This window comes from Rhinoderma darwinii, chromosome 8, assembly GCF_050947455.1.
Source record: "Rhinoderma darwinii isolate aRhiDar2 chromosome 8, aRhiDar2.hap1, whole genome shotgun sequence".
In the NCBI taxonomy this organism is placed as follows: Eukaryota; Metazoa; Chordata; class Amphibia; order Anura; family Rhinodermatidae; genus Rhinoderma; species Rhinoderma darwinii.
This window is the reverse complement of record NC_134694.1, coordinates 26,256,229-26,282,066: the sequence shown is the minus strand read 5'-3', so window position 1 is coordinate 26,282,066 and position 25,838 is coordinate 26,256,229. Positions and strand designations below refer to the sequence as shown.

The 25,838-nt window shown below is 41.2% G+C and overlaps 1 protein-coding gene across 1 annotated transcript in view; it reads left to right on the top strand.

The window, feature by feature from the left end:
* Positions 1-25,838, top strand: part of RABGAP1 (RAB GTPase activating protein 1) — a 163,926-nt gene that overhangs the window by 93,703 nt on the left and 44,385 nt on the right. Inside the window, exons 14-16 of the mRNA XM_075835522.1 lie at positions 15,352-15,465; positions 20,934-21,008; positions 21,407-21,532. Of these exons, the coding sequence (XP_075691637.1) occupies positions 15,352-15,465; positions 20,934-21,008; positions 21,407-21,532 (315 nt within the window). The remainder of the gene's footprint in view (positions 1-15,351; positions 15,466-20,933; positions 21,009-21,406; positions 21,533-25,838) is intronic.

The following is a 25,838-nucleotide window of genomic DNA, read 5'->3' as shown; positions in this document are numbered from 1 at the left end:
TCAGAAGGGAAGGGGCAAGATTTGCTTTTGATCCCAGATTTTGCTGGAATGGTTTTGCGTGCCATGTCGCGTTTGCAGGGTCCCTGAGGTACTAGTACAGTGGAAACCCCCAATAAGTGACCCCAATCCAGAAACTATACCCATTAAGGCATTTATCTAGGGGTGTAGTGATCATTTTGAGCCCACAGTAGTTTTACAGAATTTGATGCAAAGCATGATAAATTGCTAATTTTTCACCGTTTTTTTTCATTTTAGTGCCCTGTATGTTGTGCCTAGCTTGTGTTATTGAAACACTCACCTTATAAATTGTTAAGCAGGTTCTCCCGGGTACGGCAATACCCCATATGTGGCCATTATCTCTAGCTTGGGCACTCGACAAAGCTCAGAACGGAAATCGCACCATGCCTAGTTTGCTGATTTTTACTACGTTGTAACATGATTATAGAGGCTCAGATGTGTTGAAATATGAGAAAACCCTGAGAAGTAACCTCAATTTTAAAAACGACACCCCTTAAGCTAGTTTTTTTTTTTTTTTTAAATTAACTTTTTGTGGACAAATTTTTTAATTGTTGTGTAAGAATTTGGTCATACATTTTTTTGGACTAAATTAGGATGAATTATGTGGATAGATATTAATAACTTTTTATGGACAAAGTAGGAAAAAATTTGGTGGACATTTTACTTAATATATAGCGCAGCAGTTAGGTGGTATAAATTGGCTTGCACCAATTAGGAGTAAAAGTTACGGTGGTGCAATTGGGTGGTATAACTTGGCGTTCACAAATAAGGTGTAAAACTTATGGCGGCGCAATGAGGTAGTATTACTTTGCGTGCACCAATTTGCTGTAAAACATATGACTTAGCAATCGGAGGATCTAACTTGGCTTTTACCAATTAGGAGTAAAACGTATGGCGCAGCGCAGCAATCAAGTGGTAGAACGTGGCGTGCGACAATTAGAAGTTAAATTGTATGTTGGTGGGGTTGATCCAAGGACCACCACTACTGAGGAGGATGGGGGGCACAGATGGGTTGATGCAGAGGTTAATCACACTTTTTGGGCGTGATTAAGGGGTTAACAGACATTTTAGGGCCTAATTCTTCCAGATTTGGAGGTCACTCTAACGGTCTCACTAAAAGAAATGAGGCGGTTAGAGCGCAAACTCCGGTAACCCCCCCCCCCCGACAGAATGCAGAGTTGGACATCTGGTTTAACCCGTTAGTGACCACTAATACGCCTTTTCCCGTCGGTCACTAACGGGCTTTATTCTGATGCATATGCCTTTTTACGGCACTGCATCAGCATAAATAAACAGAACAGGGAGCTGTCAAATCTCCCTGCTCTCAACTGCCAGATGTAGCTGAGGGCTGGGGGCGTCCCTGCTCGAACGTGTGAGATCGATAGTATTGATCTCACCCGTTCAAAACCACTCAGATGCGGTGCACGCTATTGAGCACCGCATCTGAAGGGTTAGAGAGAGGGATGGAGCTCCCTCTCTCCCACCGACACCCGGCGATAAGATCTGTGTCTCCGATGGCAGCCGGGGGCCTAATAAAGGCCCCCAGGTCTGCCTGTAGTGAATGCCTGCTAGGTCATGCCATGAACGGACAGGCAGTAATACACTGCAATACAAAAGTATTGCAGTGTATTATAATAGCGATCAGAGAATCGTATATTGAAGTCCCCTAGTGGGACTAGTAAAAAAGTAAAAAAAAAAGTTTAATAAAGTTAATAAAAAAAAATGTGAAAAAAAAAATGAAAAACCCACTTTTTCCCCTTACAAAATGCTTTACTATTAAAAAAACAAAATAAAGTAAGTTACGCATATTTGGTATCGCCGTGTCCGTTACGACCCCGACTATAAACCTTTTACATTATTTAATCCGCACGGTGAATGCCGTAAAAAAAACTATGGAAAAATTGCTGTTTTCTGTGAATCCTGACTTTAAAAAAATGTGATAAAAAGTCGCACCTACTCCAAACTGGTACCAATAAAAACTCATCCCGCAAAAAGTCATCCCGCAAAAAAAAAAGCCCTCATACAACTGCATTGGTGGAACAATAAAAAAGTTATGGCTCTTCAAATATGGAGACACAAAAACAAATAACTGAAAAAAAATCATTTGTACTGTGTAAAAGTAGTAAAACATACAAAAACTATACAAATTTGGTATCGTTGCAATTGTAACAACCCGCTGAATAAAGTTATTGTGTTACTCATACCACACGGTAAACGGCGTAGATTTAGGACACGAAAAAGAGTGGCGAAATTTGTTTTTTTCTATCCCCCCCCCCAAAAAAAAAGTTAATAAAAGTTAATCAATATACTATATGTACCTCAAAATGGTGCTAATTAAAAAATACAACTTGTCCAGCAAAAAACAAGACCTTATACAGCTATGTCGACGTAAAAATAAAAAAGTTATAGCTTTTGGTATGCGACTATGGAAAAACGTAAAAAATGGCTTGGTCATTAAGGTTTAAAATAGGCTGGTCACTAAGGGGTTAAAGGTAACCTTGAAAACACTTGCTCTGTTGATATTTATTTTATTTTTTCCTTTACATAAAGGGCTCTGGTATTTTTGATGGCACACTCCGCAGCACTGTTCTTGCACTATATGAGATCCATGAGGATTTGTTGGGGTCCATTTAAAAGAAGATCTGTCACAGCTGTCATTGTACCATTATAAGTGAAACTATGATGTTCTAATGCAGTGTGAATAGGGTCTAACAGACACATTTCTGGAATTATCCTTTAAATATGAAGTCAACATTGTTTAACAGTACAGTGTCATTGATGTGTAAAGGTTTGCTTACACTGAATGGCCACTTTATAAGAGACATCCATCTAGTATCGCATTGAACCTCCTTTGGCCTTCAGTACCGCTGCAATTATTGTGGCATAGATTCCACTAGGTATAGATTCACAGTTACCGCTAAAGTGTCCTTCTGCCATAATGTTAACAGCTGCCATGAAGGGATGTACGTGGGGTGAACAATGCTTAGGTAAGTCCTACTGTTCAAACGTATCTGAGGACCCAGGGTGTACCAAGAAAACATTCCCCACACCATTACTCCACCTCCACCAGCCTGAACTATTCACACCTGACAGGAACGGTTCATCGATTCATGCGGCCTTCCCCAAATTCTGACCCTCCCATCAGCATGGGGCTACAGAAATCTGCATTCATCTGACCAGGCGATGTTCATCCACAGTTCAGTGACCCACTGGAGCCTTTCCTTTTATGTTTCTCATTGGACCGCAATGGCATTAGAACTGGTCATCTGCTGTTATAGCCCATCTGTGCTAAGGAACGACGAGTTGTGCGTTCGGACACGTTAGTTGGCGCACCATTGGGTTCTGTTGCGTATTTCTAGACTGTGCACCGTCTGTACGTCCGTATGATTCTTGACATACTCCTCTGCCCCTTTCATCGACAAGTTGTTCTCTTTTCTTGTATGGTTTTCCTCAATTACACCATTCTCAGTAAACTCTCAACGCTGTTGCAGAAAATTGTTGGACTCACACTGAAACTGATCCACGGAAAACGTAATTTTATGCTGCACTCCGGGGTCACGTGTCTTATTTCTATGCATGGAGGCTACAATCGTGAAAGGGCAGGTGTCTATAATAAAGTGGCTATTCCGTGGATATCGGTAGCAACCTGCGAGAGTTGTGTTCATACTTCGCGGTCAATTTGCACCAATTTGCGATATGACCACAACGTGTGAACACAGCCGGTTCCTTAACTGATTCTTTCCAGCTTGACTAGTGAAAATCTCTGAATTCTGTATGCATGGAGTTTACCTTTTGACGGATCCCGATTTTAGGATTTTCAGATTTCCCTACTTGTTATTATGGATGAATACTTTGTATTTCTGATCCAACTCTTGCAGGTTTCTTTTTGCTTCAGGATATGTTCGCACATCATTCTGCGATGTCAATAATTCAGGCCGATGTCAGAATGTGCTCATTATGTGGACAAAATCCTTTCGATTACACGGTGTCTGCTGCCGTCGCAGGTCAGGAGCGTTGCCTTTCTCCAGAATTTTTCGGATTTTCGTATCTCCTTAACATTCCATAATGCAATGAAAATGTTGACCACACGGTTTTCATCTTCTTCTTCTTCTTTTTTTTTTACATGATGTTACATTATTGCCAAAAACACTGAAGAAACTTGCCTGTTGGGCAACATCAGCCTTAAAAGGGAAGAAATTTCTGAGGAAGCCAATTTCACAAGGGACTGTTATTTTTAGAAGCAAACTATAATAACACTCCATGCATAAGAAAGCCGACTCCGTATACCAGCACACTGCGTTTGACTCCAGGTATAAGAAACCTGTATTTAGTGCAGCAATTTCTATAGGAATTCATAACAATTGGTGCACAAGGTAATTGTCTATTTGTTAAAAATGGAGGTAGGAGACGGACAAATACAAATGTCTGAACCGCAAACAAAACCCGGAAGTTGAACTGTTCTAAACAAAGTGCTGCATTTGTGTCCTAGACAGTTTAATGTTTATTCTGTGCCAGACAGAAAGGGTCGGACTACTAAATATAACAACTACATTAACACTGTGTTTAGCCAGGTTCACTAACTGTATTACCGCTAATGTGCGCATCCTCTGCAGGCATAATAGGAGTCCTTCACAGGAATCCAAAGTGCTGCGTGTGCCTATATTCTGTTTAGTCCTATAGAATATAGTCCAATATCTATGAGATGACTTTTATTATAGAACTTTTTTATTTTGATTATTTTTGAAGGACTCATGCACAATGTTGCGATGCAAGGTTGGCGACCGCACTCCGTCCAAACATGGGGTAGTGGAAAACGGGTTGTTAAATCAAACCTGCGGCGTTACGTTAAGCCTTTTATGTTTGGACCGAGTACTTTTTTTTTTTTTTGAGGCTACATACACACATTGCGTATTTGCAGTGGAAAATACTCACCAAAACCGTGGCAATACACAGGAAATTCCCAGAACCACACCGGATCGTGCGTTTTTTTTTTAATGCTTTTTTCGGTGCGCTTTTTACGTTTTGATGCGTTTTTCATTGCATTTTCATGCTGCGGCTTTTGGTTCAATTTTCCACAGCACTAGGCAAACAAAATTCGCAAGCGGAAGCGCAAGATAAATGGACATGCTGCGGATTCTACAAAACGCACTCAATTTCCATCCCGAAAAATACCACAGCGTGTACATGAGATTTCCTGGAATCTCAACGACTATGCTGGTACTGTATTATGCGGCGGATTTGCCACGTGCAAATCCGCGCAGAAAAAACGCACGTAATAGGCATCATGTGCATTGAGCCTTAATGTGTGGTTGAGTCGGACCAAACTCACCGGGTGACGTGCACCACAAAGACTTTGAAGTGAGGTGCTGCTTATACAGTGAAGGAAATAAGTATTTGATTCCTTGCTGATTTTGTAAGTTTGCCCACTGTCAAAGACATGAACAGTCTAGAATTTTTAGGCTAGGTTAATTTTACCAGTGAGAGATAGATTATATTTAAAAAAAAAACAGAAAATCACATTGTCAAAATTATATATATTTATTTGCATTGTGCACAGAGAAATAAGTATTTTTATCCCTTTAGCAAACAAGACTTAATACTTGGTGGCAAAACCCTTGTTGGCAAGCCCAGCAGTCAGACGTTTTTTGTAGTTGATGATGAGGTTTGCACACATGTTAGATGGTATGTTGACCCACTCCTCTTTGCAGATCATCTGTAAATCATTAAGATTTCGAGGCTGTCGCTTGGCAACTCGGATCTTCAGCTCCCTCCATAAGTTTTCGATGGGATTAAGGTCTGGAGTCTGGCTAGGCCACTCCATGACCTTAATTTGCTTATTTTTGAGCCACTGCTTTGTTACCTTGGCTGTATGTTTCGGGTCATTGTCGTGCTGGAAGACCCAGCCACAAGCCATTTTTAATGTCCTGGTGGAGGGAAGGAGGTTGTCACTCAGGATTTGACGGTACATGGCTCCATCCAGTCTCCCATTGATGCGGTGAAGTAGTCCTGTGCCCTTAGCAGAGAAACGCCCCCAAAACATAATGTTTCCACCTCCATGCTTGACAGTGGGGACGGTGTTCTTTGGGTTATAGGCAGCATTTCTCTTCCTCCAAACACGGCGAGTTGAGTTAATGCCAAAGAGCTCAATTTTAGTCTCATCTGACCTTCTCCCAATCACTCTCAGAATCATCCAGATGTTCATTTGCAAACTTCAGACGGGCCTGTACATGTGCCTTCTTGAGCAGGGGGACCTTGCGGGCACTGCAGGATTTTAATCCATTACGGCGTAATGTGTTACCAATGGTTTTCTTGGTGACTGTGGTCACAGCTGCCTTGAAATCATTAACAAGTTCCCCCCGTGTATTTTTTGGCTGAGCTCTCACCTTCCTCAGGATCAAGGATACCCCACGAGGTGAAATTTTGCATGGAGCCCCAGATCGATGTCGATTGACAGTCATTTTGTATGTCTTCCATTTTCTTACTATTGCACCAACAGTTGTCTCCTTCTCACCCAGCGTCTTACTTATGGTTTTGTAGCCCATTCCAGCCTTGTGCAGGTCTATGATCTTGTCCCTGACATCCTTAGAAAGCTCTTTGGTCTTGCCCATGTTGTAGAGGTTAGAGTCAGACTGATTACTTGAGTCTGTGGACAGGAGTCTTTTATACAGGTGACCATGTAAGACAGCTGTCTTTAATGCAGGCACCAAGTTGATTTGGAGCGTGTAACTGGTCTGGAGGAGGCTGAACTCTTAATGGTTGGTAGGGGATCAAATACTTATTTCTCTGTGCACAATGCAAATAAATATATATAATTTTGACTGTGTGATTTTCTGTTTTTTTTTAAATATAATCTATCTCTCACTGGTAAAATTAACCTAGCCTTAAAATTCTAGACTGTTCATGTCTTTGACAGTGGGCAAACTTACAAAATCAGCAAGGGATCAAATACTTATTTGCTTCACTGTACATGTTCCGGACCTATAGGCACTCTGTATGGTGCCTCTATAAGGCAGCTTATTCTCTCCTAGAAACATATAGTGTATTCTGAAGAGTAGCTCCATAATATGGTGCACAGTATTTCATGCCATAATTTATTCTTGTGGATTCTTACCCAAAATATAAATACATATGCGGGTCTCCATGTAAAGTTGAAGACATGCGAGGGTGAAGTATGATGCCTTATTACGGATCTGTAATTTGTCCCTGAGGCCTTAGACATGTTGGAAAATATCATTGGCTGAGGTCCAAAATATGGGACTTTACCCATGCCATGACTGCAATGGACAGGTACATGCCATATTCTGATCCTTTTGCATGGTCAAGCAGGTTTTTATTGGTTTCAGTACTTGGCTATGCCAGCTGTAGAAATACCCATAAGAGTCGAAAAGGCCGACCCTGTACCTAGTGTCGCCATAATATGCCGCCATATTTAAGGGCAGTATACTATAGGGACAAGTCCACTGTACTATTGGACGTTTATTTAGTAGCACATAACACAGAATACAGCGGACTCATAGATAAGAGTCAGTTGTATTCATGAGGAGAGCATTCCCCCTACTTCCTCCGACCCCTTTCATAATTGACGAACGGCCGTCGCATATCTATTTGTATACACGGAGGCCGTTGTTATATTATTTATACGTACTTTATGACCGAAATTTACTGCAGCTACGAAGGTGTTAAAACGTTTTTCCCTGTTTCATGTAAATAAAGCTTAAATGTTCACGGTCGCCTCAACAAACTTTGTATATATCAATAGTGCCAGCGCATATAAGAAACTTTAATGACCAGGCACCATTAATGGCTAATTTTTTTTATTTGTTAGGCTATTGTTTTTCTTACCATATTTGTACTAATAGCCTTTCTAATACTAGGGATTTAATTTGTGAAAATATTTAAAAAAAAATTACGTTTTGTAATTAGGGATAAATCCACGTTCAGTCATCGCCTTAGTGCCCACTTGCCACTGCAACGTTAAAATGTATTGAAATAGGCTCTGCTGAGGATTCAGAGCGCCACACGAGACTGACCGGATACTGTGTCCCCCTTATAAAGCGTACATTTTACGCATATAAGCCATTTCTAGGCCAAGGTCACGGTTTACCTGAGACAGTTTTCATACATCGTCCTATGTACAATCTTTATATTTAATCATCTGACACATTTTTTAGAATTTTGATTCTTTTTGTAATTTTTGCTGCTTTTGAGGACTATTTACATAAATTGCTGCCTCAGTCACCGCATATATTTCACGAGGTCATAAAGTCCAGTAGTGTTTTTTAGTAAGTGTTTAGTGGGGTGTCATTTATTAACCATTTTATTCTCCATTTTATATACAGTCATGTCCTAAAAGGTAACTCTTCAGACTCGGGCTTCAGAGCGTCACCCGTAAGTCACAATAAATTCATTAGGTTACCGTAACCACGTTGTGACTTAAATGTTTTCCTCTGAAAAAGACCCAAGTGACCCAAACAAAGATAGGAAGTTGTTAGTAACTTTTTCCATTGGTCAGGGTCCCACGGTCCTAAACCTTGTGGCTGTGGCATTCGCATTAACCACCTATACAATAATCACACAGGAACTTTACACTATTAAATATAACAATTCTTTATTAGAAATACATACCCGTGTTTCCCCGAAAGTAAGACAGTGTCTTACTTTCTTTTTATCCCCAAAAGCCCCACTATGTCTTACTTTCGGGGTATGTCTTATATTGGGAAAAAATTGTCGAATTATTATTTATTTTTTTTTCACAAACTTTATTTAACTGTTTTACATTTTTTTTTTTAGTCCCACCAGGGGACTTCACTATGCGATGTGCCGATCGCATATATAATGCTTTGGTATACTTAGGCAATAATGCTTCGGTATACTGTCAGTGTAAAACTGACAGGCAACCTATTAGGTCATGCCTCCGGCATCGCCTAACAGGCAGATGCTGAAGGCAGACCTGGGGGTCTTTGTTAGACCCCCGGCTGTCATGGAAACCCGACGGCGACCCGCGATTTGTTTGCGGGGGCGCCGATCGGGTGACAGAGGGAGCTCCCCCCTCTGTCAAACACATTAAATGCCGCTGTCACTATTGACAGCGGCATTTAATGGGTTAAACTGCCGGAATCGGCGCGCGCTTCGATTCCGGCAGTTGCAGCAGGAGCCAGGCTGTGTATAACAGCCGTGCTCCTGCCGCTGATCGCGTGGGTACAGTCTCAGTACCCGCGCCATCACAGGACGGCGCGGTGACGTATGGAGAAGGGGGCGGCGCGGAAGTGGGCAGGAGGCGGCATTACCCCCGTGTTTCCCCGAAAGTAAGACATATGTCTTACTTTCGGGGTACGGCTTATATTAGCCGACCCCCCTGAAACCCCCGATACGTCTTACAATCGGGGGTGTCTTACTATCGGGGAAACAAGGTACATGTAAAATCATATTAAAAAGTACACATTGACCACAAAGATGGGTCCCCTCATGGACCAGGGGCCTATAAACTCATATGATAAATGCAAATAGTGCAAAAGGTGACTGGTAATCGTAAAGCTAATCTACATAAACCTGGGCATAATCGCCCAGAGAGGAAAAAAACTCTTTGCACTTTCACAGACCCCCACTATAATGTTCTCGGATATGGTCCTGTGATATGTCAAATGATAATTTGGCATGGATTACCCCTTTAGAGGGGGTCAGACTTCTCACATAAACTCTGACTGTTGGGGATAATGCATAAGTTCATAGATATTGATGATACTGAGCGTTTTTGTTAGTTTTGTGACGTGAGCCGTTGCAAGACCCTTTTGATGTTTGTTTTGTATCTCTACTCGACTTCACATTTCTTCGAAACTTTGACTTCTTTCTTCTTTTTTTTTTTACTACCAGAATGTAAGGCTGTATTAAGCAGCTGATTTCACATGGTTTCTTCAAGATCTGTTTATTGCTCTCCCTATCTTCCTGCCATTCTGAGCCTGCATTTACACAGGGTGTGTGCTCTGAAGGGTTTCCTACGGTTCCCACTGCCCTTCAAGCTTGAGAAATTGCCCAGGGAGCCAGTTCTCACAGAGAGGTATAAAAATAGGAGGAGGTTTAGCCAATGCCTATGGCAAAGCCCTCACTGCGGCCAAGCTTAGAAAAACAAGCTCTTTGTTTAAATCATTTCTGTGTTGTTATCGCTTCCTCAAGATGGAATCGAATAGAAAAAAACCACATGTGAGAATTGTGGCTGTGCTTCCTCAGTCGGGATTGGTAACGCTCTGTGGTGCACGTGAGGTGCTGGAACAATCCTTATTTCACGGGTGATGTTTATAATGAGTCTTTATGACAAAATGCCCTTTAATGTCTCCGCTTCTAAGGATGATATCACTTTTTTTTTTTTTATATATTCAGTTTTTAAGTGGTTCTTGTATAAGTTATGAGACCCTTCCATTGTTAGTTTTATAGCTATAGGCTATAGATTATTGTTGTTTGAAGTGTGTTTGATAGTGTAGTAATTTATTTTTATTTACTTGTATTACCCCCTACAGGCGAAATGCTTTTTTTTTTTTTTTTTTTTTTTTATATTTATTTTTATTTTTTTCCTGGAAATACAAAAGCATAAAAAGATTTCTGGGACAAAACAGCAGCAGTTTACCCTACTGTTAAAATGTATAAATAAATGTGAGATTTTTTGCCAGGGGACTTGTTACAATTAGGACCCTTTTTGTTTTTGCTTTTTTTCTGTACCTTTAAAACAGAACAGAGTCACGCAGGTGTATTCCTATGTTTATTCATTAGGGACATTTATGACATATCCACAGGATATGTCATAAATGTCAGACGCGGGTCCCACCTCTGTGACCCGCAACTATCTCTAGAACGGGGCTCCCTAAACCCCATTCTACCTCTCTGTGTTGTGGCTGAAGCTTGTGATTTACGACCATGAAGAAGAAAACCGCGTAGCTCGCTGAGCTAGGCTTTTTCCCTAAGTCCCATAGAGCTGAATGGTAGTTACGAAAACAGCATAGTTCAGTGAGCTACGCTGTTTTCTTCGTCATGGTCAGAAATCACATGCTTCAGCCGCAACACAGAGAGGTAGAACGGGGTTTAGGGGGCCCCGTTCTAGCGATAGGTGCGGGTTCCAGAGGTGGGACATTTATGACATCATCTGTGGATATGTCATAAATGTCCCTAATGGGAAAACCCCTTTAGCTCATTAATGACCGCCCACTGTCTTTTGACGGCAGGCGGTGCAGGTGCTTCCTCTACACCGACATCTTTTGGCGTCGCTGTAGAACAGGCTGATGAGCGCTCATCCTCTAAGCAAGGAGCTGTAATCGACAGCTCCTGATCTTAGAGCTGCCTGCTTAAATACAGCTGGTGTCGGAAAACATTCCGACCCCAGCTGTTTAACCCTTTGATCGCCGTGGTCCGTGACCGCGGCAAAATCAAAGGGAACCCCCCTCTTTGATCACGTCATCGGAAACCCGGTGACGTGATCAAAGCGCAGGATATCCCTCTGCAGTCAGCCCTGGGGACCTAGAAAGGACCCCAGGGCTGTCTGTTCCGTTTGCCTGCTGTTAGGGCACACTATGTAATTCCCTAACAGCAGCCTGTGTCATAGTGATACAGTATAATGTATTAGCATACAGGAGTATTCTAATACATTATAAGTAATAAAGTTATCCCTTAATGGGATTACAAAAAGAGTCACTTAATAAATAAATAAAATTAAATATGGCCCAAATAAGTCATTATTTTGCATAAAATATACTTTATTGCCCCTACATTACATATAAAACAAAAAACCTACACATATTCGGTATCTACACGACCGTAATTACCTGAAGAATTAATTTAACAGGTTATTTAGCGTGAAATGTGAATGGGATAAAAAAATAAACAAGAAAAACAATGCAGAGAATCGCTCTTTCCTATATTCTCGCCGTAAAAATATTTTTTTTTCTACCCCCAGACTGCGAAAAAAAATAATCCTATTTCTCCTGCATAAAACAAGACCTCATACAGCCACGTCAATGAAAAAATAAAAAAGTTATGGCTATTGAAAGGCAGATGGTGCTGGGCAGCCCGCCTGGTCTAATATTATGGGCGTAATCAATAGGCTGTATTCCAGTATGGTGCACTACATTAATCGTGTGAGTGGCGCACTTGTAAAAGCTTTATCTGTGTGCAGTATTAATGCTAAGCAGCCAACTCCCTCATGAATGAGGTGTGTTGGTGTCTGTTCATTAGTATATATTGCACCTGGACTATCTCCCTCTATATAGCATCTTGGTCTGTCTTCGTCCTGTTGGAGGTTGTGTGTGTACCTGTCTTCATGAGTAAGTATCGGCCTGCTCAGTGATTTTACATTTTATATATATATATATATATATATATATATATATATATATATATATATATATGGTTCTTTTTCAGTTATTTGAAAGACAGGGAGGCAAAGAAAGAAAAATTTAGCTGGTCATTAAGGCCTTTTCAGGACATTAAGGGGTTAAGGCCCCTTTTACACGGGCCAATTATCAGGTAAACGAGTGTTCATATGAACGCTTGTTACGGATGATAACCCAGGGCAACGATCAGCCGATAAACAAGCAAATGGCTCGTTCATCAGCTGATTGTATAGTTTATGCAGCCTTTAAATAATATCGTTGTTGGCAGCACATCCCCCTGGACGTGCAGGGAGACGTTCTGCCGACATGATGGAAATGTACGGCGACAAGCGATCGTAGTAACGATCGCTCATTCCCATAGATAACCAAGCAGGGGCGTAACTAGGAAAGACTGGGCCCCGTAGCAAACTCTTGACCGGGTCCCCCCCCCGGGTGCCACATGCAGCCCCCCTTATAAATAGTGCCCACTGTAGAATGTGCCATACAGCCCCCCTGTAGACAGTGCTATATAGCCCCGCCTATAGACAGTGTTACACCCCATTTGTAGATAGTGCCCCCACCTCCCCCTTGTAGATAGTGCCATACAGCCCCCTGTAGATATTGCCATAAATCCCTCACTGTATATAGCGCTATACAGCTCCCACTGTATATAGTGCCACACAGCCCCCCCTCCCTTGTATATAGTGCCACATAGCCCCCCCTTAGTAGAAAGTGCCACACACAGACCCCTGTAGATTGCGCCACACTAGGCCCCCTGTAGATAGAGCCACAGCCCTCCCCCTTGTAAATAGTGGCATACAGTTCCCCCTTGTGTGTAGTGCCACATAGCCCCCCTTTGTGTATAGTGCCACATAGCCCCCCCCTTGTGTATAGTGCCACAAGGCAATGGCGCATCCAAGAAAGTTGCATCAGTCAGCAGGATGTCAATCAAACATGGAAAGGTGGGTTTGGAGGCAGGACTATGTGACTCTTCAGGATAGCGGCACCGCCCCATGACCCTCTAATGAGTAATTAGCATATAGTGTGCACCGTTTTAAAAGTGGATTTTAAGAATTTTGCTGCATGATAAAAAAACTTACAGTGGAATGTTTGGAAATATTGTCAGGTCATGTATTACTGCTGGTGGCGGTTCAAGGGGTTAAAACTACCTGACATATTCCCATTAAATATACAATGAATTGAGAACAATTCCATCTGCCCTGCAATCTTGTCATTATAAATATATCCTATATAACTACAGATCCAGAACCAAGCTCTGACATATATACAGTACCACAACCAAGCTCCGTACATAAATACAGCACTAGAACCAAGCTAAGTACATATAGACAGAACCAAGCTCAGTACATATATACAGCACCAGAACAAAGCTCAGTACATAAATACATCACTAGAACAAAGCCCATACATAAATACAGCACTAGAACCAACCTCAGTACATAAATACAGCACCAGAACCAACCTCAGTACATAAATACAGCACTAGAACCAAGCTCAGTACATAAATACAGCACCATAACCAACCTCAGTACAGAAAAACATCCCCAGAACCAAGCTCAGTACATATATACAGCACTAGAACCAAACTCATTACATATATATACAGCACTAGAACCAAACTCATTACATATATACACAGCACCAAAAACAATCTCATACGTATATACAGCACCAGAACCAAGCTCAGTACTTACATACAGCATCAGAACCAAGATCAGTACATATATACAGCACCAGAACAAATACAGCTCAATTTAGTGCAACCCCTGTCGTATAGGTTTGTACGGCGTAAATCTACAGCTCCCAGCATGGCCCGAACAATGGTGAGGATATGCTGGGAGATGTGGTTTCCCCCCCAAAAAAATCGGACCACCTATTATCTCGCTGCAGATCACACAGTGACTACAGTGCTGATTAGAGGCAGAATAAACATTTACATTAAGTGACTCACCGGTGACGTCTCAGATTCTAGTTCTTTTCTTCTCCCTCCGTTCCAGACATCTATGATGGATTTCTACCGGCCACGACCCATTTCTGCAGTTTTCCGCTCAGATGTCTTCAGCTTCTCATTTTTAAAACATTTCTGCACCTATAAACAAAGTTAAAATTCTCAATACCTCTTACTATAATAGAGTCCATGATTATAATGGTACCATACACTGTCACACACACACACACACACACACACACACACACCCCGTGCCCCCTGTAGATAGTGCCCCCATAGCCACCATCACGGGACATCATGAGGATAGGCCATCAATTTTACGTCACCGGATAACGCCTTTAAATAATAAAATTCTGGCTGAATGCAGTCACCACTAGGGGATGCTGACTGCATACGGTTTTCAGCTCCCACACGTAGTGGCTGAAGGCAGCTACAATTGCAAAATATAACTCTATGGCTGTGTGAAGGGAAGGCTGTTAGGAAAAATGAGCTCTGTACCCTATGAGTATATACAATGAAATCAATCTGCAAGAAACCGAACATTGAAATTGTGTTTAAAAGACATTTATCTTAAATAAGAAGATTTAGGAATTGGTTCTAGAACAAATGCTAGGAAAAACCACAGTCATAAAGTTTTCTTTTTCCAGACATAGACGTATTTTTTTCTCAATGAAGTCAAACCGCAGGACATCCATGAAAGCGCGTGACTATCAACTACATTGTATAACAGGAGTTTTTAAAAACCCGATTCACTGCAATGTAATATTTGGCTGCTGCGGGAACGTAAGATGGCAACCAAAATCCAAGCAAGAAGAATTAAAGGAGTTCATTTTAATCCATGCCAGATACGTATAGAGGGAGCACCGCTCATTCTGAAGTCCATTTGGATTTTGAATGGTCACATAAATGTGCAAATGAGATCCCTCTGTATTCTTTATTAGCAAAATGAATGTTCCTGCATTTCAATGTAGAGCTTTGTGGACCTAATATGAATATGGTTTTGTTTCTCAGGAATCTCCGCAGGACAGCGCCATCACACGTGATATAAACAGAACGTTCCCAGCTCATGACTACTTCAAAGATACTGGTGGAGATGGACAAGACTCGCTTTACAAAATCTGCAAGGTAATCAATCATCGACGACTCAAAATCTAAAATGTAATCTGACCATATCTTAATGATAAAAGAGAGATCTTTACACTAAATGAGCCGTGCACCCATGTGAGCAGCACAGGATAAGTAGCCGTCTCGGCCTTTGAATGTAAGCTATGAACCATTCACTGACAGTAGGCAGATATTTTGTAAACTGAGGGCTTGATGTACAAACTATATTCGATAGTTGAGTATCTTTTCATTATACAGTGAATACACCTGATTTACTAAAAAATAGACCGCTCCTTTAATATTTGACAGTAGTCTTATGAGCTTCGGTGGCCAGGGTAACAATTTACACTTTGGTCTGCCACCTTGTAAAAAAATAAAAAAATATTATATATATATAATTTTTTTAGTATTAAATTTTTCGTGGGGGGGGGGGGGGGGGGGCTGCTTTAGGGTAAATCCACACTTGCTGTTTTTGTTACAGCTTTTTTTCTTAGCCAAACACAGGAGTGGATACAAAATAGTAGTTTAGATCTGTTCCTGTGTTCGTCTAAAAACAGAAAATTGCATCGAAAACTGCACCAAAACTCAATGTTTGATGCCAGCCTTACAGTTGGGTAACGTTCACAACCTACTGGCAGTGGGTGATCGGAAGCCACACTATTGAGGCGTTGCAAAATCTGATAAAACAAAATTTTATAACGCGGTTTGCTCGCTTCTTGTTGTTTTTTTTTTTTTTCCATGAAAGAAACTGTTGTAGGAAATGTTCCTAGAATTACTATTGAAAATTGCTGCATATCAATAGTTCAGAAGGAGGAAAACATACTGTGGTTTAACCCCTTTAGAATGCAGCTATTTTTTGGGCCTTAAAGGGGCTGTCCACTTTCAGCAAAATATTTTTTATATAATTAAAAAGTAATACAATTTTCCAATATACTTTCTGCATTAATTCTTCATGATTTTCAAGAACTCTGCTTGTTGTCATTCAGTAGGAACATTCATTGTTTACTTCCAGTGGATACATTTCTGTCCATGGTCATGTGATGGACACACAGGTGCTGGGATTATTAGACGACACAGCTCTGATACACATACTGTAACGAGCCAATCACCTGTGTGTCCATCACATGACCATGGATAGAATTTTATCCACTGGAAGTAAATGATAAATGTTCCTACTGACTGACAGCAAGCAGCGATATAGAAAACCATGAGGAATTAATACAGATAGTATTTAGAAAAATGTTATTACATTTAATTATACAAAAAATAACATGAAAGTATACCTAAATGTTTGACAAACTTCTGACATGTCATAGTGACATGTCAGAAGTTTGGATTGGTGGGGGTCCGAGCACTGAGACCCCCACCAATCTCTAAAACGAAGCAGCTAAAGCTGTCGTGTGAGTGCTCAGCCGCTTCGTGTCTGTTCGGCTTTTTCCGAAAAGGCGATGTATCGAAGTGCGGGCTCATAGACTTTCTATTGAGCCCGTACTCCGATACATTCATTTCCGGAAAAAGCCGAACAGACACGAAGCTGCTGAGCGCTCACACAAACTCTTCAGCTGCTTCGTTCTAGCGAAAAGTGGGGGTCTCAGTGCTCGGACCCCCACCAATCCAAACTTCTGACATGTCACTATGACATGTCAGAAGTTTGTCAAACGTTTAGCTACACTTTAGTTTGCTGAAAGCGGACAACCCCTTTTCAAGGTGGATTATTATTATTTTTTTTTCAACCACTGCTTTCTGATAGCCATAACTTTTGTCGTAAATGTTTATTTTTGTTTTCAGTCGAGGGAGCTTCAGGAGGATACTGTTTTAGAGTACATAGGATTTCTTTTAATCCTATTTTGTTTTTTTTGAGGGTGGGTGATTAAAAAAACCCCCACTTCTTTTTGTTTTTTTTGTTTTTTATAGCGTTCACTATGCGTGATAAATATCTCATTCTTTTTTTATAGTACAGCTCGTTACAATATTATATACACAATATAGACAGAAGTATTAGGACACCTACAAAATACACCTACAGGAGCTTTTATGACATCCCATTCTAAATTTATAGTCATTAATATGGAGTTGGTCCCCCCTTGGCAGCTAAAACAGCTTCCACTCTTCTGGGAAGGATTTCTACAAGATTTTGGAGTATATCTGTGGGTTTTTTGCCAATTCATCCAGAAGAGCATTTGTGAGGTCGGACACTGATGTGGGAGGAGAGGGCCTGGCTCGCAATCTTTCAAGTTCATCCCAAAGGTGTTGGATGAGGTTGAGGTCAGGACTTGGTGCGGGCCAGTCAAGTTCTTCCACATCAATCTCACACAATCATGTCTTTATGGACCTTGCTTTGTACACTGGGGCACAGTCATGCAGGAACAGAAAAGGGTCTTCCCCAAACTGTTCGCACAAAGTTGGAAGCTACAATTGTCCAAAATGTCTTGGTCTGCTGAAGCATTAAGATTTCCCTTCCCAATAAAACAACCCCATAGCATTATCCCCCCTCCAACAAACCTTACAGTTGGCACAATGCAGTCAGGCAGGTAATGTTCTCCTGGCATTCCCCAAACCTAGACCTGTCCATCAGACAGCCAGATAGAGAAGTGTCATTCTTCACTCCACAGAACACGTTCCCACTCCTCCAGAGTCCAGGGCCACCGTGCTTTACACCACTCCATCTGACATTTGTCATTGTGCTTGATGATGTAAGGCTTGCATGCAGCTGCTCGGCCATGGGAACCCATGTCACGAAGCTCCCGGCCCATGGTTTTTGTGAGGGTGTTAATTCCATAGGAGGTTTGGAGCTCCTCAGTTATTGAGTCAGCAGAGCATTGGCGACTTTTATGCACTATGCGCCTCCGCACTCGGTGATCCTGCTCTGTAACTCAACGTGGTCTGACACTTTGCAATAATACCACTCTCAGTTGATTGTGGAATATCTAGGAGGGAAGAGATTTCACTAATTGACTTGTTGCAGCGGTGACATCCTATTACCGGACCACGCTGGAATTCAGTGATCTCTTTAGAATGCCCCATTCTTTCACAAATGTTTGTAAAGACAGACTGCATGGCGAGGTTTTATACACCTGTGACAATGGGACTGAATGAAACGCCTAAATTCAATGATAAAGAGGTGTGTCCCAATACTATTGTCCAATATAGTGTTTTTTTTTGGTTTTTTTTAAATTATTATTATTATTATTGTTTAGGGCGAGACTTATTTATTTTATTTTATTTTATAATTTTAACCCCTACCAGACATAGACATTTGATTTAGGGTTACGTCATATCCCAGAAGAGGAAGCATGGAGAGGGCTACGTTAAACTTTATTACACTTATTGTGAAAAAAATGTTTGTTCCACTACGGAACTTGAAGCTGTGATCATTTGATCGCTGGTATGTTGCTTTGGAATACTTAGTATTTCAAATCATTGTTGTCAGTCAGCATTAAACTGCCAGGCACTGTACTAGGCCATGCATCTGACAGGGCAGTGGGGTGACAGAGGGGTTGATATTGACCATGGCATCTGAGAAGTTAAATAGCTGTGTACGAGGTCCCTCAAGTTACAATATTATATTTATTCCGGGATGACCATTGTAAGTTGAAAACATTGTAACTTGTGATCATAACTACTGTATGTGGAAGACTAGAAATGTAGGTGTTTACCAGCAAAATGCCCATGCTCCTCGGCTGGGTCTTCCAGCCAATCACGTGATGATCTGAGGTGTCTGTGGAATTGTATGTGAAATGTAGTTTCAGGTTACAATGCCTTACTAGGGACCATTGCATCTTGAAAATATTGTAACCTAAAAGATCGCTGTATATTGTTTCACAAAAGCATATAGACCTTTCTTAAAGAGGTTGTCTCATTTCCTTATTGTCTCCCTTTTATAAAATGTGACCACTGGGATGATCAGCTGATCGCCCTGGTTTGGGCTCCCAGCACCCCTAGCAAACAGCTGATTTTGCTGGGAGAAGCTGTGGCCCCCCACGTTATTCCCCTGCAGCGGCTACTGCAGGGGAAATGTAGTATTACATGGCAGATATTCATATGAGTGTCAATCTATGTAATACAAGGACGGCTTGAGTCTGCCAGAATGGCAGCCAGTCTTATGATGTCCATATGAACTAATAGATCCTATGAACAAGGGTTTCTTCATGAGACAACCCTTTTAAAGTGATTAACTGTGTCGGCTGAAACAAGATCATTGCACCTTATCCAAATTTAGGTCATCCTTGTGAACCAGTGCCCAGAACTATCATGTATGTTTAGGATAAGGCCACACTAATGCTTTGTAAAGCAGCAACATCGTGTCTCCCCCTCCTGAGGCTATGCCACTTTTAAATAAAAGGCTTAATTTTTGGCCAATGGCAGAAGCAGGTTGTAGTTGCATGCTTTGTAAAGGGGCATATGGGCAGCCTTTGGGTCACACCACATATAATAGCATACCGTTCAGGACATAAATAATTAACAACTCTCCAAATATTATCTTTAAAATTTAGTCTGACCAAAGACATTTATGACATATCTTGAGGTATATTCAATATACCATCTAATTTGTAGATCTTAATCTGCATATGAGGGACAGTGGTTATAGATCCAAATCTTAGCTACAGGCAGCTCTACAACCGCTTCCGAATTTTTTTGAAGCATACATTTCTGGAACACAGACCTTATAAAAGGTATCAGTCATGATACAGTTTCTGTAATATTAGTAGATGTTGGTAGGAGAGTTTGGTGAAGGTTTCAGCATGACCCGGAGCCCTCTCATGCCAATCTGAAGCCACAAGTAGACTTGTATGTTTCCTCCCTTAGGCTTAGGCCTAACTCACATTGTATTATTTTGTATTATTTTCTCTCCTGTCGGAAGGTAGCAAAGTATCCCGCTGTATGGGCATACAGTGGGAAACGTCGCAGGAACTCCACGGTCATAGCAGTACTTGAATCACTGTGCCTGGGGAAGCCCCTGACGTCGCTATCCATATATGGATAGTAATGTCAAGGGCTTTCAACTACGGAGTCCCCGGCCAGAGCATCACAAGCAATCTGGCTGGGGACTTCTTTCTTGGGAAAGCCCTTGACATCACTGTCAATATATACTACGTTATTCAAACGAAGGTATACCAGCTCAACGGAGGTCAAAAGGACACTTTTTTTGCCCTCCATCATGCTAATGGAGCCCTATGGACGTGTTTAGTGTGCAAGTCGGGAGTTTCCCCGATGTACACACTAAACAGAGGGGAAAATGTTATGTGATGAAGGCCTTCGACTCAGAATTGTTCTGTTGTCTTGTGACCGATCTAACTTCAGAAATTCTAGTGTGTTCATTCACATGTATGCACAGTGTAAATCAGTGGTTACATTTGACAGATTGTGGGATATCTGCCATGTTCTTGGGATTAATATTTTCCTAAAAACGTACCACTATTGGTTGTGTTTGAAGTTTACGACTTGTTTTAGGAAGTTATGACCATCTGTTTACTGTCATCTTTTTCTAGGCCTATTCTGTATATGATGAAGAGATTGGGTATTGCCAAGGACAGTCCTTCCTTGCTGCTGTTCTTTTGCTACATGTAAGTTTATTGCGATGCCGAATTTCTCAATGTGTTTCAGTAAATCATGGAAGGTACTGATTCTCCTTGCGGAGATCCATCTGGTATGGTCTCTTAAGGGCAATGCTTCCTGGGAATAAGTATGCAAAATAGCTTTCCTCCAGGAGGAAGAAAACCCTAGATCTTCAGTAAATCTTGCTATTAACCAGGTATGACGTGATCTATTAATATACTGCTGTGTGAAGATGTAGGTGTGTCATTATTTTCACTCCTACTGATAGTAAAGACCTGACCTGCCATAACTTTTTGGGGTCATGCGCGTCTGGGATGTTTCATAAAACATATGTCTGGGGAATAGCAATAGTGTTTACATAGAGGAGATCCGGCAGGAACATTAACTTTTTTTTCTTCTTTCACAGATGCCTGAAGAACAAGCTTTTAGTGTCCTGGTCAAAATCATGTTCGATTATGGACTCCGGGAACTTTTCAAACAGAACTTTGAAGATCTGCACTGCAAGTTCTATCAGCTGGAGCGTTTGATGCAGGTTAGCATATAGCTACATATGCGATCTGTAAGTGGAAGAAATTTCAGGCCAAAAGCAGACTACAGCTAAGGGTCTACCTAGAAGTATTGTTCATCAGAAGAAACTGTAAAGGCAGATTTTGCTTAGGGTTTTATGACCATTGCGGTTATAGTTTGATAAAATCACGTGTAAAGATATGCTCATTTCTCACAGCCATGAATTCTCCATAGACAGACTGGTCATTCTACAGAGCTTTGTGACTTCCAATTTGGCAATGTCATAGAATGCTACTTTTCTGGCAAGTTAGTTTGCCAGAGTTCTCCTCTGTTACAGATTCTTGTAGAGTGAAAATGTCTAGGAGCAAAAACAGCTCAGTCAGAAACTGGAAGATCACACCGACTGGAAAACTACTAAGCGCTAAAGAACTGTTTGTCGTCCGCGGCAAAGCTCACTACACAATACGAAACAAAAAGTCCACGCAAGAACCGTTCTTTGGGCGCTTCATTGTTTGGGTTTCTATTTCTAAACATAGGCACACAAGTTTGAGATCCCTTTACACAAAGCCAATTTAAGAAGACCCTTTTTCTTCTATAACGAGGGAGGTCTATTTATATGTATTTACTTCCTGTTGTCTATGTAGCGTCAACATTTACTACAGCGCTGTATAGAGCAACTCATTATTCACATCGGTCCCTATCCTCAATCAGCTAGAAAAAAAGAGTAATCACAGCAATGGAGATTCAGAATAAAATACAATATAATGGGTGCAAGCCTTACAGGAACCTGATCCAAGGTCCCAAAAATGGAAACCACAAAATTTAGAAGACCAGGCTGCACATCCAAAATAAATAGGAATTTATTCACCCACAAATGCGACGTTTCAGTCCCACAGGACTTTTCTCAAGTATGCTTGAGAAAAGTCCTGTGGGACTGAAACGTCGAATTTGTGGGTAAATAAATTAGTATTAATTTTGGATGTGCAGCCTTGTCTTCTGAATTTTGTCCTATCCTCAATCGTCCTTAGTATCTCATTTCCCAATCTCAGACACACACTAGGGCTTTTTTGTTAGGAAGCCAATTTAACCCATCAGTATGTTTTTGAAAAATACAAAAAAGGGAGAAAATGTAGTAATTTATTAAATTAGCCAGATATGAAGTTAGTACTTACACAATTTAATATGGGTAATCATCTTGTCCAGTTCTCATGGATCTCGCTGGTTCACCTTGGTGCTGATTTTCCATTGGATTGGTGGATCTCCACCGCAACCAGAAAAGGTGGTGAATCGGCAAGATCCGTGAGAACCGGACGAGCTGTTTACACTAAATTACTACACTATCAGGTGCGGGCCTTTCTCCCTATTTTGTATTTTTCAATCTAACAAAACAAGTTCCGACCAGACTGGATTGTTAAGACCTGCTGCCAACCCAGGAACTCTATGAATTGAAATAAAAACAATCCCTCCAGCGCGGGTTACCCTACTATCTCCTAGTATGTTTTTGAGGTGGGGGGGGGGACTGGAGGAAACCCATGCAAACGCTGGAGAGCAGTCTCCATGCAGATGTTTTTCTTGGCCATATTTGAATCCAGGACCAGAAACCATGCTAAACACTGAGTCACCCTGCTTTCAATAAATATATATAGTTACATAGTTGACAAAGACACAGGTTCATCAAGTCCAACCTATAATCCCACCTTGTTGATCCAGAGGAAGGCAAAACCCCCCATTTTTGCTTGTGAATTCAAGCGTGTGATTTCCGATCATGAAGAAGAAAACATCGTAGCTCGCTGAGCTACACGGTTTCCGTAACTACCATTCAGTTCTATGGGACTTACAGAAACAGCGCAGCTCTGCGAGCTACGATGTTTTCTTCTACATGGTCGGAAATCACACGCTTCAGCCACAACACAGAGAGGTAGAACGGGGTTTGGGGGGCCCCCGTTCTAGAGATGGGACCCGCATCTATCTGACATGTATGACATATCCTGTGGATATGTCCTAAATGTCCCTAATGGGCAAACTCCTTTAATACTTAGGAATACACCTGCGTGACTCTGTTTGACTTCCTTTATTACCGTGCTCAAGAGAGAGGTCTACTTGCTTCATCCTTAGTTTACCTGAAGCTTATTCTCCAAAGCCATTCACATACATTCTCCGTCAGCTTCTGCCTCCAGTAATATGTCTCTTTCAGACGCAACCGGTACACTGCAGGTCTGGCCGTTTCAATGCCCGCCACTCAGTCTGCTTCTACACCTGGAGACATTCCTGTTTGGCTTGGCTATTTTTGGTAGCAGCAGAAATAGTTGAATTTCTCCCGAAAATTTGAAAACATTTGTTTACCTTCTCATTGAGTCTCTTAAAAGTAGGAATTTGGAGGGTAGGATTAGTAAGAATGATGTTCAAATACTTCACTGCAGGTGGTCTGTACATTAAAGGGTCTTTCTATCAGTACAATTTTTATGCTCTATTATGGACCCCCACCCGGACCTCTTCTCTGAGCCAGAGCTGATCTTTCACTCTGGTAGATCCAAGACGTTGTTGAATTTTTACGGTTGGACATTCATCTGAATGGGCCGCATGTAATAATACATTTCCCCAAAATCAGCCCTCTTCACCGATGAAGGCCCTAAAGGCTCAAACAAATACCTGTAGATAATAAACTATGGTTAGTCATTAAAAATTGCTGACACGTTTAATTGGGTAGCCATGTAAATTCATATTTTCTTATTTTTAAAGAGTATGAAAGCCTTTGATGACATTTTTTTATGTAATGTATGTGTTTTTGCCTAATTTTTTAATATGGTTTGAATTCTAATTTTTGTACCTCCTTGGCGCTGCAGCATCTATGGCGTCAAGGGCACACAGGAGTCGCTGTCAGCCGGGCTGTCACTCCAGCTCACTAACTGATTCAGCTTACATGATGCCGCTTCTATATGAAGTGGATACATAGAAGCTGCAGCGCTAAAACAGTACATTTTTCATAAAACTATAACCAGGGTTTTCCATCTGCAGATATTTTGTGAGTTTTGGGTTCAGTGCAGAGCAAATGGATTTGAAAAGGCAATGTAGTGGTAATTCATACAGAATTATCAGTATATATTTAATTTAAAACAGTATATATTTTATTTAATACAATGTGCTATGTTTACGATGTAGGTATCATTCTTCACGTCACACCAGTACGTTTAGCATGACATAAGCATTATTCCAAAAACATACTGATCGGTTTAACTGGTTGCCGACACAGGACGAGTATGCTCGTCCTGAGCGGCGAGCACTTCGCGCATTAGGACGAGCATACTCGTCCTGTGTGACAGCCGTCCCTGCCGTCTCTGTGTGTGCGATCGAGAGCGGGGCAACGGCTGTAATACACAGCCACGGCCCCGCTCTGACAGCGGAGAGAAGAGAAACATCTCTCCGCTGTTAACCCTTTGAACGCCGCGATGACAGCTGATCGCGGCGTTCAAGGAGAGGGGACTGCACATTGATCGCGTCACAGAAAATAACTGTGACGCGATCAAAGCCCATAACTCATATGGCCAGACAGCCCAGGGTCCAGTGAAGGACCCCAGGGCTGTCTGAACATATTTCCTGTTGTTAGGGCATACTGAGGTATGCCCTAACAACTGCCTGTGTACGATCAGTAACAGGCTAATGTACTGGCATATAGATCTATGCCAGTACATTGCAGTTACAAAATAAAAATCAAAATGATAAATCCCTTTATGGGATTAAAAAAAAAAGTTAAATGAATGTAAAAAAAAAATAATGATAAATAAATAAATAAAAAGTAAATAAAATACACAGAAATACAAATTTTTTATAATAAATCAACTTTTTAAAATATAAGTCCCAAAACATGAAATAATACAGACATATTTGGTATCGCCACGACCGTAACAACCTGTACTACAAATGTATACCATTATTTATTATGATCGGTGTATGGTGTAAAAAAAAAAATATTAAAACTGCTGCACAACTGCTTTTTTTCTGCATTTTAATCTAATTAAAAATTTATAGAAATTAAACGATAATGTATTTGTACCAAAAAATGGTACGTACATAAAGTACAACTCGTCCCGCAAAAAACAAAGTCTCATACAACTACGTCGTACAAAAAATAAAAGCGTTATGAGCGTCGGGATGCAAAGAGGGAAATGTAAAAAAAATTGCTCTGTCCTCAAGGCTAAAATTGGCCGTGTCCTTAAGGGGTTAACTGGAATTTAGATTGTGAGCCCAATGGAGACAGGGACCGATGTGAGAGATGACAATCTCTGTACAGCGCTGTGGTATATGATGGTGCTATATACTAGTCCTCAATTAAT